Source organism: Ursus arctos, unplaced genomic scaffold (genome assembly GCF_023065955.2).
Source record: "Ursus arctos isolate Adak ecotype North America unplaced genomic scaffold, UrsArc2.0 scaffold_5, whole genome shotgun sequence".
NCBI classification, from domain to species: Eukaryota; Metazoa; Chordata; class Mammalia; order Carnivora; family Ursidae; genus Ursus; species Ursus arctos.
Genome location: NW_026623067.1, coordinates 58,366,174 through 58,380,107, shown reverse-complemented (window position 1 = coordinate 58,380,107; position 13,934 = coordinate 58,366,174). Strand labels below are relative to the sequence as shown.

General features: G+C 40.8%; 1 protein-coding gene across 10 annotated transcripts in view; it reads right to left on the bottom strand.

Annotated features, from left to right (window-relative positions):
* The window catches only part of ARHGEF28 (Rho guanine nucleotide exchange factor 28), a 298,167-nt gene that overhangs the window by 113,540 nt on the left and 170,693 nt on the right, over positions 1-13,934 (bottom strand). The window contains exon 1 of one of the 10 annotated variants that reach the window (XM_026498792.4): positions 4,736-6,249. The exons of the other annotated variants lie outside the window; for them this stretch is intronic. Coding sequence (XP_026354577.2) covers positions 4,736-4,820 — 85 coding nt within the window. The 5' untranslated portion in view covers positions 4,821-6,249. Of the gene's footprint in view, positions 1-4,735; positions 6,250-13,934 lie in introns of those variants that run through there. 10 annotated transcript variants of the gene reach the window in all.

Genomic DNA, 13,934 nt, shown 5'->3' with positions numbered 1-13,934 from the left:
CATCCCATCCTTTTCTCAATTCATCCTGCCTCTTCCTCTCCTCAGCCAACTACTCAGCGCTGCACACATCTGTCCCTCTCAACCTACCCAAGCAATGGTGTGCAGCAGGACTCTATACTTAAGTGTGTGGCTCTGTCAGGACAGAGAAATGGCTCCAGCACTTTATTCCTCCAGAATTTTCACCGCCCACCTCTTTTCCCAAAGAGTCACAAGACAGGGAGAAGCGAGGATGGTGAGACAAAATGGCACTTTCGAACACAGGTAGCTACCCAGTGAAGTTCATTATCCCTTCCCTCTACTAAGAGATGGTACAACATACTGGGAAGAACGAAACCTCTCAAGGCAACATCCTGGTTATCGGACTGGCTCTTCATTGATTGGCCTTTATGCTGGACCACTCCTCTCCCTACTCTTGGGCCTCAGAGCCCCCAGCTGACAAATGAAGGCAACAACCACATCTATCTAACATGCACATCTTTCACAAGCTAACACATATGAAAACACCTTATTTGAATGTCACTCATTTATTCATCCTCCTTCCTTATTCCACCACCTTAACTGTTCCTTGCATTTCCTGACACGGTCATAGCAATCACTTTAAAACTCGCTGAACTTCAGGAGCCTCAGCTGTAAGGCAGAGGTATTAGCTATCTTACAGAGTTATTTTGAGAATCGGATATCCTATACGCAAAGTGCCTACCACTGCTTGGTAAATAGTGGCTACGATGATGAATAAAGCGCCACAAAAATCTTATTTTGACTACAGCTACACAAGATGCGGTACCACCTAAGCTCTTCAAGGCTATGAAGCTTTCTGTGAGGTCCAGGCTCCTTCGTCTACTGCAGACTGGTTCTGCACCAGCACACGGGGGGGAAAGGCCCTCTTGCACGCTCTGTGTCATGAGAGAGACACAGGATGTGAGCTGGAGTCGGCGAGGGGACAGGAGTTGCCTAAGGGATGAAAGGCACTGGGTCCTGATGATTTATATTAAACAATGCATATTAAAGACTGAAGACTGATTATGGGTTAACTGAGGTAAGGTCCAATCCCTGCACTTTTTAACCTTTGATTTATAAACATTAATTTTCTTGGTTCAATCTCCTACTGAAACCAACAAAACAAAAGTCCAGGCATTCCGGGAATCTCTGGAGCAGAACGGTCACGGACGCTAACCCACCCCAATCACTAACCACAAGGTTCCCAGTACGGCCTGTCCTGAGGCTACTCGTGGAATGACAAGGGGCAACTCTGGAGAATCCCAGGATATTTCTGAGGTAGCCTGGTGTTACATGCTTTCACCTTCTGCTTACATCACATTCCCTTCTAGACGTGGTCACTTCCAAAGGCGCTACTTCTAAGTTAATACGTTTCTCTTCCATTCTGACAGCATGAGGGTAAGAAAGCACTAGATTCACTTCTTAGTTGATGTAAGTATTGGTGGGTTTCTGCTCAACTAGATTTCCCCTTTTTACCAAATCCTCTCTATTTTCACATCTCTTTATACAAGCCAGTAGTGTGTACGTGTATGTGTGTCTATCAAAGAGCAGCGATAATAAGGACAGGATGGGGTACTGAAAGACAGAATACTAACAAGGGGGATCAGGACAGAGAAGGTATACTGTGAACAAAAGAGAGTATTTCCAACAAAATATTTGAGGTTTAGCTGATCAGGGAGAAAATCCAAGCCTTCAAAACCTCCTTCCTGACTTCCCAAGTGACCAGAACTTACTTTGTAAGAATGATGTCAGTGCTAACTAGAAGAATGAGCAAGCAATACAAGCGACCTTAGCTTTAAAGACAGACAAAAATCATTAGATCATCCTATAAGAGACTGGAGACCACAGTTCCGGCACCAATAGGCCACTGGGCTGAAAAAATCCAGTTTCTTGGTGTTTCTCCCACTATACAGAGATGGCATGTCTGGATCCTGTGAGACGTGGGATCCATTCTTAGTGCTAACATCCCTACAAACAGGGACAGTATCTGTCTGGTTCACCACTTCGCCCCACCCTCTCAGACAATGCCTGCCATCTGGAAATGCCTGTTGAACACATGACCACTTCTCCACCACTTCACCTCTTCAGACCCATCACACTCATCTGTAGTGTGAGGTAGGTGAACCAGGTCATCTCTAAGGCATACGGTTCTGGGACTCTGTCTCGCCAACAGTGTAGTGTGACCAAACCCACTCTTCACAACTAGGCCATCATCATCTCGTGACAAACGCAAATAGGGGACTCAGACAATTCCCAACTCTGCTACCAACGTTATTTCCACTTGTCATTTCTTTATTAGCTGCAATAGTTAATTATTCTCAAATCCCAAGTACCTGCTTTCACTTGAATTGAGTTTAATTTAAGCATAGCTATGTTATGACTTCTTGCTGTAGCTCAGACTGGCTGTGCTCCAATTTTAGATTTCAAAGGCGAGCGTGATTAATGCACTCCCTATAACCCCACTGGACTCTTGAGCTCCTCCGCTGGTCTCCTAATCATTAATCCCACATCTCCCCAAGTTGTTAGGCTATGCAGGCCCCCAGCTACATAGGCATCCGGTCAGTCTGCCAGGCACAAAAACATACGAAGATCGTTCCCCAAGCTGAAATGAGTTAGAATGCACAAAGATTTCATAGTCTTACAGAACAGCAACCTGCCCTCAAGCCAGTCTCACCGTACCAGAATATTCACCCCAAAGAATTAATGACATAGTGTATCTCCCCACTTTCAGAATTTAGAAGTTTTTTAAAACTCTTATTTGGAAATAATTTCAAACTTCCAGAAAAGACAGAAGAATGGCACAAAGAACACCAAGATAGCCTCTTTACCCAGATTTACCTATTGTTAACATTTGACTCCATTTTCTGTGTGTGTCTGAGCATGCCCTTACATGCATACGCTTGTGCTCTCTCTCTTAAATCAAGTTTCTCCTCCTGAACCATTTAATGGTAAGCTATATTTATCATGGCCCCTTCCCCCAAAGAAGAAATTAAGTTTTAAAACACAACAACAGGGGCGCCTGGGTGGCGCAGTCGTTAAGCGTCTGCCTTTGGCTCAGGGTGTGATCCCAGCGTTCTGGGATCGAGCCCCACATCAGGCTCCTCCGCTGGGAGCCTGCTTCTTCCTCTCCCACTCCCCCTGCTTGTGTTCCCTCTATTGCTGGCTGTCTCTGTCAAATAAATAAATAAAATCTTTAAATAAATAAATAAATAAATAAAACATAACAACAGAAGGACGCCTGCACGGCTCAGTCAGTTAAGCATCTGCCTTCGGCTCAGGCTGTGATCCCAGGGTCCTGGGATCAAGTCCCGTGTCAGGCTCCCTGCTATGGGGAGTCTGCTTCTCATTTTCCTCCCCGCTCATGCTCTCTCTTTGCTCTTAAATAAATAAATAAATAAATAAATAAATAAATAAATAAATAAATAAAATCTTAAGGGGAAAAACCTACAACAGAAAAGTGGAACGTTGTATGGCATTTTTAAGGCCCCAGTAATAGAATTTCAAGGATGGCAGCTGAGCAGCATTGGGAATTTATTCAGCTTGAGGCTTTCTACCAGCCCTGGATGTTTAACCAATCTTATTCCTGGGGGTGGCCTTGATTCTATTCAAAGAGCAAACACACACATGCAAAGACACACACACACACTCCTCTATTTTATTTTAGAAGGAAAAAAGGTCCTTGAGGCAAACTACATATGTTGACAACTGCCAGCCTCCATTTTTCTCATCAAAAAGCAGGGGGTAATTCAATAGGTCATTCTGTTCCAGCGAATAGAGAATTCTGCTCCCCAAAGATAAAGCTAGAGACAGCTCACTTTCAGAAACATCCCTTCTGCCTTGAAGCTCATGAAAATGTTCCTTTCTCCTTGAATTAAAAACACAACTACCTAACTCCCCATACGTGATAAGGGACAGATGGGTCACTAACTTTCTTGTTCTGGTAAATTTCAGAAGGCCAGGGTGGCCACCTGCTGAGGCCAGCTGAGGAGACGACAGTGGAGACTGAGGACACCTCCACTGTACCCTCACACCAACTCGTCCCTTGGTTTCTAAGGCCTGGACGGCAAGAATGACTTCCAAGGGGGAACGAGTGGCATCAACACCCTACATTATTAATCATGCTACAGATAGATGACTTTTTCCTTTGGCAGTAAAGCATTTTGCATACTTGGTAATTACTAATAAACTTTTTAATACAGGACTAGATCCCCTGGAGATACACAGGCTTTCTTGTTTAAATTACTTTCTTAAAATCCCTTCCTTGGAGCAACTATAAAACCAATAGTCTAAAATGGAACAATCTTCTTCGGTAAAGAATTAAAAAAAAAAAATGAACACCCACTTGAAAGCACAAAAGCAGCAGAGGCAGGGTATCAAATATGTGCATAGTTCTTTAAGTCAACAGGACTCTCTATTGTCAAGGTAACTCCAAGGTAACTCTGATCAAGTCAATCTGCAACATTTCCCTTGTACTGAACTCCCCCCTCCTTTTTCTAAAGAGAACTGCACATGTACGATACAGCACAAAGGCAGAGTCAAAGTGAAAGGAACCGAAGAACAAGTAGGTTTACCTCCGGAGCCTCTCGGGAAAGAATTTTTAGAGTGAGAGTGTTATACAAACATGTGTAAACTTGCACTTCAACAGAAAACAGTCTGGCAAAGCAACAAAGAAAGGTAAGAAGACAAAGCTCCCTGGCTTGGCTCGGAGGGAAATACAATAAAAGAATCGGGGATCTACCTTGCTTGGACGCCCTCCGGCGAATCTTCATTTTGGGGAAGGAAGGCCACGAGTAGTTAAAAGGGGAGTCAGAGTCAGAATCCATCTTTTCGTTCTGCTTCAATCAACGGATTCAACAGGAGAGACTCAGGAAGAACTCGGGCGTCCCCAGCCAGGAGGCGAGTCTCCCGAGTCTCCCGTGTGATGTCAAAGGAAGGAATGGGGCTGGGTGAAAAGCTCCCGCACACGGGGAGGGAGAGGCAATAAATGTTTTGCTTCCTTCAGGCGTCCAGGCATGTAGACGTAGAAGGAGGCTGTAAATATTAAAGCCAAACTAGGGAAGTAAAACGAGGAGAGAGAGAGGCAGCTAAGAGTTGCACTCGTACATCACAGTCCAGTTATTCAAAAGGTCACTGGGAGCAAATGAATCATTAACTCCCTCTTCTCGTGGCTGGAAAGGGAAATGAAGAAGAAAGGTAACTGTGAATTCAAAGAGAGCTGCCTGGGGTTTAGGAAAAGCCTCCAAATGCAGGCACATGTTTTGTTTTGGAGCTAAAGGACCACTCTCGGGAAAGCCACCCTTGCACAGTGACATCAGGGCTGAGGTTCCCAAGTACGGACGGCCAGAAAGCTCAGGACACTGGCAAGTAAAAGCCAGCATCCCCAGGGCAGGGAGTTTTCCAGAGCAATCAGCTTTTATACCACTGACAGTATCAGCAGCTTTTTGGATTCTAGGGTCAAAGCAGCTCTGATAATTCCTTTATTAATCTAGTCTCTCCATCCTTGTAAAGCTAAAGTAGTTGAAAGCTTTAAGTGTTATAGAGAATTATGCTCATTAAATACATGAAAAGTCATCTATTCCTGTTTAGCACAATTGGGGCATTCTGCTTCAATCGTCACCAAGTTTGGCTGTCAACCATAAGGATTTGGGCACCTTGAGAGCTTGGCTCTAAACCTGCAGTCCCTCTCAACAGAGCTACTGACTAAGTTACTGCAAACCCAGAGTTCCTACTTGGTCCCCGGTCCCTGTGAACAACCCTCTGGCAATCAGCAGTCGTAGAAGCCCACGACCACCGCCCCCTGAACCGGGACACTGTTCCTTCCCTGCTCTCCAGACACAAAGTTACACGCGCCCCGCATAAGCTTAAGCACAGCAGCCAAGATTTGTCACAGAAAAAAGCACACCCCAAGTCTCAGAGGGGAGCCTCTTCTAAGCATTTACTTAGTACTATCGATAGCAGGAAACGGTGTGTTTTCTTTTGTGAGGTCATCTGACACCCAAATAAACTAAGACTGTGGAAACAATATGAAGGTCTATATGACTCTGCAGATCTGAAGCATGGCAATATGCCTTAGTTAACATTCCTCTTTACTCCAGGGGTGCCTGGGTGGCTCAGTCGGTTAAGTGACTGCCTTCGGCTCAGGCTGTGATCTCCAGGTCCTGGGATCTTCCGGCTCCCTGCTGAGGGAGGGCTACTCCCTCTCCCTCTGCCCCTCCTCCCACTCGTGTGCACTCTCTCTGTCAAATAAATATTTTTTAAAGATTTTATTTATTTATTTGACAGAGAGCGCGAGTACAAGCAGGGAGAGCAGTAGGGAGAGGGAGAAGCAGGCTCCCTGCTGAGCAGAGAACCGGACGTGGGGCTCAATCCCAGGACCCTGGGATCATGAGCTGAGCCGAAGGCAGATGCTTAACCAACTGAGCCACCCAGATGCCCCTCAAATAAATAAAATCTTTAAAAAAAAAAAAAATCCTCTTTGCTCCAAGTATTTCCCAAACTGTTGGCTTTACCATGCCATGCTGTGTCAGAAACGCGATGCACAACCCATTCCCTAAAGCTCACCCTGGCTGGTTGGGTGGGGAGGGGCTGAGAGGTCCAGATATACAGCAAGGGGAGAAACCACTTAATTCCATATTCAAATCAAAATTAGAATCACATGAATCGCTCCTATGTTTTTTATAGTTTGCTACATAAATATAACATACAAATAACAAAATGCAACTAGGAGACTGTTGGAAGCACTGTAAGTCAAAATTAATATACGTTCTACTTTGTGGCCTTTTATTTGAAAAATAATTATGTATTTTTCTTAATTAGCTAGATGCAATTTTAAGAATATATTATTCTCAATCCTTACTTCAGGTAACAGAGTTTTAGTGCACATGAATCTTTATAAGAAAATAAACTCTTTGAAAATGAGTGTTTCCATTCATTCTCAGTTTTACAGCTTAAGGAAGTGCCAGGGACACTATAGGCATGTGATGAATGAGTGAATGATTTACACTTATGAGTCTTAACCTATGGATGGAAAAACTTTACATGTCATCTGTAAATGTTATTTAATATCCTGATTGAAAATACGTATTTAAAAAAATTTTTTTAACTCAAGCATAGGTGACACCCAGTGTTATATTGGGTTCAGGTGCAGAGGGTGACTTAACAACTCTGCGTGTTATGCTCAGTAGAGCTACCACCTGTCACCATACAACACTGCTACAGTTGTATATTTGACTATATTTCTTACGCTACAGAAAATACATAGCTTTGCAAGAGTTCCTGCAGCTTTGTGTCAAGTGTTTAAAAATATATTTGTATTTTAATCATCATAATAGTAACTTTACTTGAAAAAATAAAAGAGCAGGACTTAGGAGTCAACAAAGCCCAGTGTCCTGCAAGGCTCCAGGCAGTACTTGGGATGCAGATAGATCCATGGACCCTTGGCTGCCTCAGAGAGGTCTGTAGACCAAAGAAAGGGATCCTCCACCTGTTGAGACAATCATCAAACTGAAATGAAAGTGTTGGATCAGGAGATAATATTACCTTTCTTGTTTCTCAGGCATGGTTAAGTTTTAAAGCCACTTAACCAGGATAAATCCCCAGGTCAACAAATTACTAGAGCTGCTCCTCTTTGACCATGAGGGATAGATCAGAAGAAAGTCAAGACAACTCAAGAGAAATCTGAAAAAATCTTTGTAAAATAAATTTCTAGTAGTTGGGGTGCTAAGTAGAGTCATCTTTATCTAGTTCTTCCCAAAGCACAGGCCTTGTTGACCTATAATCTATCAATTGATTATTGATATAAAAATTATTCAGATAATAAAAAAGAACTACCCAAAAAAAAAAAAAGTGAGAAGCTCAAGAAGATTTTCTATTCTTATTTGCTTTAGTTACCAACATTTTTAAAGAATGAAATGATTGCCACTGACAGCTATATAGCATTCGGTTAACACATAAAGTGAAGTAGAAAATATTGTCTGCACACCTCTATCTTTAGGACAGCTCATTTTCTTACTCACCAAAGACTTTCTCCCAAATGTGGGTCATTTATCCTCCTTGTTTTTTAGAGTAATTAACTTTTCCCCCCATTATACAATATGATCGCATTTAAATTAATTCAAGATGTTATTTACATCTCATTCATATTCAATGGATTAATTTCTTTGTTTTCCATGGCTGATTCCAACTGCAGTTGGCAAAATTCAAGGATATATCCCCAAGGCCACTTTCTCATCAGGATATCCTACAACTATTACAATGCAAGAGTGTGAATGATTTCATCAGCTTTACTGTGCCTCCTTTGATTAGAAAATCCTTAGAAAATTACCTCCATAAGGCTACAACCACCCAGGGCAGATGCTGCTGCCTTGAAGTTTCAGCTGTCGGGAAGACCCACGTGTAAGGGAAGCTTCCCTTGATTCTCCCCATGGCGTAACAATACGTCACCTACCTTTCGACCTTGATGAAATTAATCTTCCTTAGAAGGATATTTATATTTTGATTTGAATTACAGGATTTGTACAGTTTTCTTATCCTCCAGTGAGACCCAAAATGCTCTGAGTGCAAGAGCTATGTCATACTCATATTTTTATGGAGCCACAAGCTAAAAAGGGAAATTGTGGGGTTTTGGAGCCATATATATCTGGGCTTGGAGAATGGCTCTGTCACTTAATTACTTAGTGTCACTCGTACTTTCTGATCCTCAGTTGTCTCAGTTAAAATGCAGTCATAACATCCATACTACCAAGAGTTATAAGGATCAAATGAGGTCATAAGGGTAAAGAACTTAATGTAAGTTTTCATTAAGTTTTAGTTTAAATATTAAGTTTCCCTTTCACTGTATTCTCTTGTACATTATAGACACTGACGTATCCCTAAGTTTACTTCAGAAGTAATGCCTTGACTTTCTGAGCTGAGACATGCAAATGTGCAAAGAAGTTCCAAGACAATCATACCAAGACTGAAAGAGGAGGAAGATTTGCTTTGCTTCTCTGCTCCATTGTTTAACAACTAGAGACCACAGGTTTTAACACTGCTAGCCACCATTCTTGCAAAAAGTCATTAAAAACCACAGGCAAGAGGAGGTAAGACCCCTAAATGCCAGGACAAGCCTATCCTGACTCACTTCAGCCAGCACAGTGGCAATGTAATGTAGCCTTAGGTGAAAATCAGAGATAGTCAGAATCTTCCTCAAAATCCCTCAGGAGGCACCACGTCATCTCCTGGAGTTCAACACAAGCAGTTCTTCTTTGCTGGAGAACATTGTGACTTTGGTTATGCACCAAGAGAAATGCCTGCCTCTTATTGAGAGACCATGCTATACAGAAAATAAGGATTTTTAAAAGCCTAGCTCATCTATCCACGTGCTAAGGATACACTCACTCTGAGAAGCACAGTGGGAACAGCACATTCACATCTCCACTGTCACCCTCACTCAGGGACATGGCATTGTAAGTATAGTCATCCCAAGGTTTGGATGATTATTTTTCTCCCTACTTCCCCATTCTCTCTCTGTTTTTAAACAGAGCCCATGAAATTGATTTCACATAAAATGGACATGAATTGGGAATATGGGGCAACCACTGTTGTCATACACTGGAATTCTAGGATGCCACCATTTCCTAATGCCACCTTATTTTAAACGTAAGAATACTTTTTATTTCATATCTATCTTTATTACCTTGATTTATTTGAATAAAAAACCTTTCAGAGGTTTTTATATGACCGTACTGTCTAAGGGTAAAAACTGGATAGACCCTAGGCGTCCATCAAGATGACATCACTGTATTATGACATATCCATGTGTAGTGTAAGCAGAAAATATCCAAAACACTGAGGACAGGAAAGTAGGTTTCTGAACAAAGTAACATATTCAAGAATTACATTGTCAAGTTTTCCACCAGCGGTTAGAATAGCTCCAAGTATCAGTTTCTATTCAGATGATACTCTTAAGAAAAAAGACTCTTCGTGGAATTCTGTTTTAAACCTTGAAATCCTTGGCATAACCTAAAATAAAAGAAGTAGAACAAACTGGCTAAATTTTTCTGAAAAATGAATTAGGAGAAAGTCTGACTCTACCATGGAGAGGCAGCTTTGAATCCTGAATGTGAGGGGTCCTAGAAGTGTGAAAAGAAAGGAGATGGGCCATGAGGCTGGAAAGAGCAAGGATGGAGGGATAGTCACATGTCTTGTCATAGCCTCGGGAGAAAGATTCCTCATGGTGGGAAGAGCCAGGGCACTTAGGAAGAGCAACATCTATGTTTTAAGTTTTTTCAGCTCATGTTCCAATTCCCATTTTCCGAAACCCTTCCCAAAAAAGTTTCTTACACGCCACAAAGTTCAACTTACTGTCCTGTGGGCTTGTATAGGGTCATTCACATGCACATAAGTGAGCTATGAGATAGAAAATGAGCAAAAAACTTAGTCCTAACGTAAACTCAAATCTACGAATTCCACAGTTCTGAAGCTAAAATTCCCACAAAATGTAGGGGATAATCTTAGTTTGAAATAAAGGGTGACTCATCTTGTATATGCTACTTGAGTATTGTTACTTCTAGGCCCTCTCACCGAACAGAGTAAGGAAATACCTCCATGTGTGCCCTGACCTATCTATATACATTATCTACAAATATTTCTCTATGCAACCATGTGTATCTACATTAACTAATCATGAGTGCATACTAATGTGGCCAACTCTAACTCATCAGCACACAGATCGTTCTAGCCTCCTCCCCTTGGTTATCCACCCACTCCTACCCACTCCAATGTAACAATAATGTCTATAATCCATTTGCTTAATTGTTCATTTCCAGTGCACTTTTACAGTGGTAGAAAAATTGTTAACCTGTATTCCTGTGAGAAACAACTTTATCACCTAGAGGACAGTGTTTATGTACAGTTTATTTTGCTTTTATTCTTACCGACTTTATTCATTTCCAAAGTTGCTGAGGTCTGAAACCTTCTCATCTCTTACAGTAAGGTAACTCATACATTTTTAATAGATGGCTTTGTCATATTCTGCCTCCATCAAAGGAAAGAATCCTCCAACTTCATTTATTATTTGAACACATTAAAGTTTACTTGTGTGCCATAAAGTTCCCTGAGTTTTGACAAATGCAGTTCCATGGAACCACCATTATAGTATCATAAAGAATACTTTCACCACTCTAAAAAAAACTAACAGTAAAAAAACCCCACAATGACAGGAATGTGTAGAAATGACAAGGAAGCCAATCAGAAGAACTCCCCATTGAGAAAGCTAGACCATTTCTCAACAACAAATAAAGCAGTACTAAATTATTATTCCAAGTGTCAAATACCCATGAATGCATACTGACATACATGATGGAATAAACAGATGGGGAAGTATAAGTCTCCCATGTAGAAGAGTTCCCAGTTATTTATTTGCCTGCAAGAAAGTATACACAGGACACCCTACCCCTGAAGTATGGGCTGCACATCCTTCCAAAAAATATGCAAAGAGTAGTGGGGAAGAGTAACGTTACAGTGAAGAAACCTGACAAATCCTACCTCTGCCACATAACCAAGGTCATCATTAATAGTTTCAAGTAATGTTGATAGCATATACCATTGATGTGATGAAAACGGCATTTTACCTCTGTGGTCTTTCTCCTAAAATCCTACGTAATTATGGGAAAAACATCAGAAAAATACCTATTGAGGGACATTCTACAAAATATCTTACCAGTAGTCCTAAAATTGTCAAGGTAATTAAAAACACGCGAAGTCTGAGAAATTCTCACTGCCAAAAGTAGCCTAAGGAAACATGGTAACTAAATATAATATGGTATCCTGGATAGGATCCTGGGATACAAACTGGAAATTAGATAAATCTAAGGAAATCTAAATAAAGTATGGACTTTAATCAGTAATAATGTATCAATATTGGTTAACTCATTTGAATAAATGTGCCACAAAATATGTTAATAGGGGAGGAGGGACATGTGGGAACTCTCCATACGATCTTTACATTTTTTCTGTTAATCTGAAATCTGTTCTAAAAATAAAATTTAAAAAAAAATTAAAGGATGCAACAAAAAGTACAGAATCTATATTCACTCAATGTTTGTGGAATTCATGCTAAAAGACTGCATCACTTATTCATATATTGAATTCAGAATTCAAGTCATGCATAAAAGTCCACTTTCTTTGGCCTAAGGTATTACGTGAAGTAACTGCATAGTTCTCACAAAGCTAATTAGACATTAAAAGATGATATGCTGAAACTAATTTTAATTTTTCATAAACAAATACTGTCTCTTTAGAGTTAATAGGTTCCCAAGAGGCAACCCCAGGGAGAGGCTCCCACGTGCACCTGAGGGTTGGTGCATCTACCTCAGATCACAGAAATCTTATTGGCAGATAAATCTCATGAGCGTGGATGAAATCCAGCGAGCTTACTCAAAGTCTTCTACTCAAACTCTAGATGACTTTAACTTTACTCTGTGATTTTTTTTTATTATTTTAATTATTATAAAGAACCATTTACTACTGGATCTCCTGTTCAATTTGTGATGGTACCACTTCTCTATACTTTAGCTCATACACATCCTTCCACAGAATCTCATACTATGAAGAATAAATTCTGTTGGCTTTCTTTCTCATGTCTGAAGTAAAGGGCCATGTTTCATAACAAGTCTTCTCAATTAGGCACTCTAAAAGTTAAACCAACTTGTCCTAATAAATTGTTAGCTTTCATGCCAGGCAATACTAGCTCTAACTTAACTGCCCTGAAGTCTCTTCTAAGGGATTAACCACTGGTACTCAAAAAAGAGCAAGCCTAAACTCACGTAAGCACACTTACACTGCAATCAAGCCCAGAGCCCAATGATCCCTCTGTGAGAGCATTCCTTCATTAAATGTCTGGACACAGTGGTATACTCAAGGATTTTAGCACAAGAAAGGGGAAAGAAATCTGTGGCTGGAATTTTAACTTCCCATGTAAAACCTCTAAATACTATTTCCAGAACATATTTCCTATTTTTCATTTGTTTGTTTTATAATTAGTAGTTTCCTTAATATTTTATTTTTGTTTGAACTTTATAATCTAATCATTTGACTTAAACATCAAAATAGAATCTTTAGGGATGGAGCCTATGTGATTTACTCACTCACTAAGCTAGTTTATTTGGAGTTGGGGATCTTATTTTGGAGAATGAAAAGGTAGAATTCATATATAATAAGGAAAAGATGGTCTCTTTAACAAATAGTTTTGGGAAAACTGGACAGCCACAGGCAAAGAATGAAACTAGACCACTTTCTTTCACCACACACAAAAATAAACTCAAAGTGGGTTAAAGACCTAAATATGAGACCTGAAGCCATGAAAATCCTTGAAAAGAACACAGGCAGTAATCTCTCTGACCAGCCATGGCAATATTTTTCTAGATATGTCTCTTGAGGCAAGGGAAATAAAAACAAAAATAAACTACTGGGACTATATCAAAACAAAAAGTTTCTGCACAGTGAAGGAAACCATCAACAAAACTAAAAAGCAACTTGAGGAATTAGAGAAGATATTTGCAAATGACATATCTAATATAGGGTTAGTATCCAAAAAATATAAAGAACTGATACAACTTAATACCCAAAAAAAAACCCAATTAAAAAATGAGAAGACATGAACATACATTTTTCCAAAGAAGACATACAGATGGCCAACAGACACGTGAAAAGATGCTCAACATCACTCATCATCAGGGAAATGCAAATCAAAATCTCAGTGAGTTATCACTTCACACCCATCAATCAGAATGCCTAAAATCAGGGGCGCCTGGATGGCTCAGCCGTTAAGCGTCTGCCTTCGGCTCAGGTCATGATCCCAGAGTCCTGGGATCGAGCCCCGCATCAGGCTTCCTGCTGGGTGGGAAGCCTGCTTCTCCCTCTCCCACTCCCCCTGCTTGTGTTCCCTCTCTCACTGG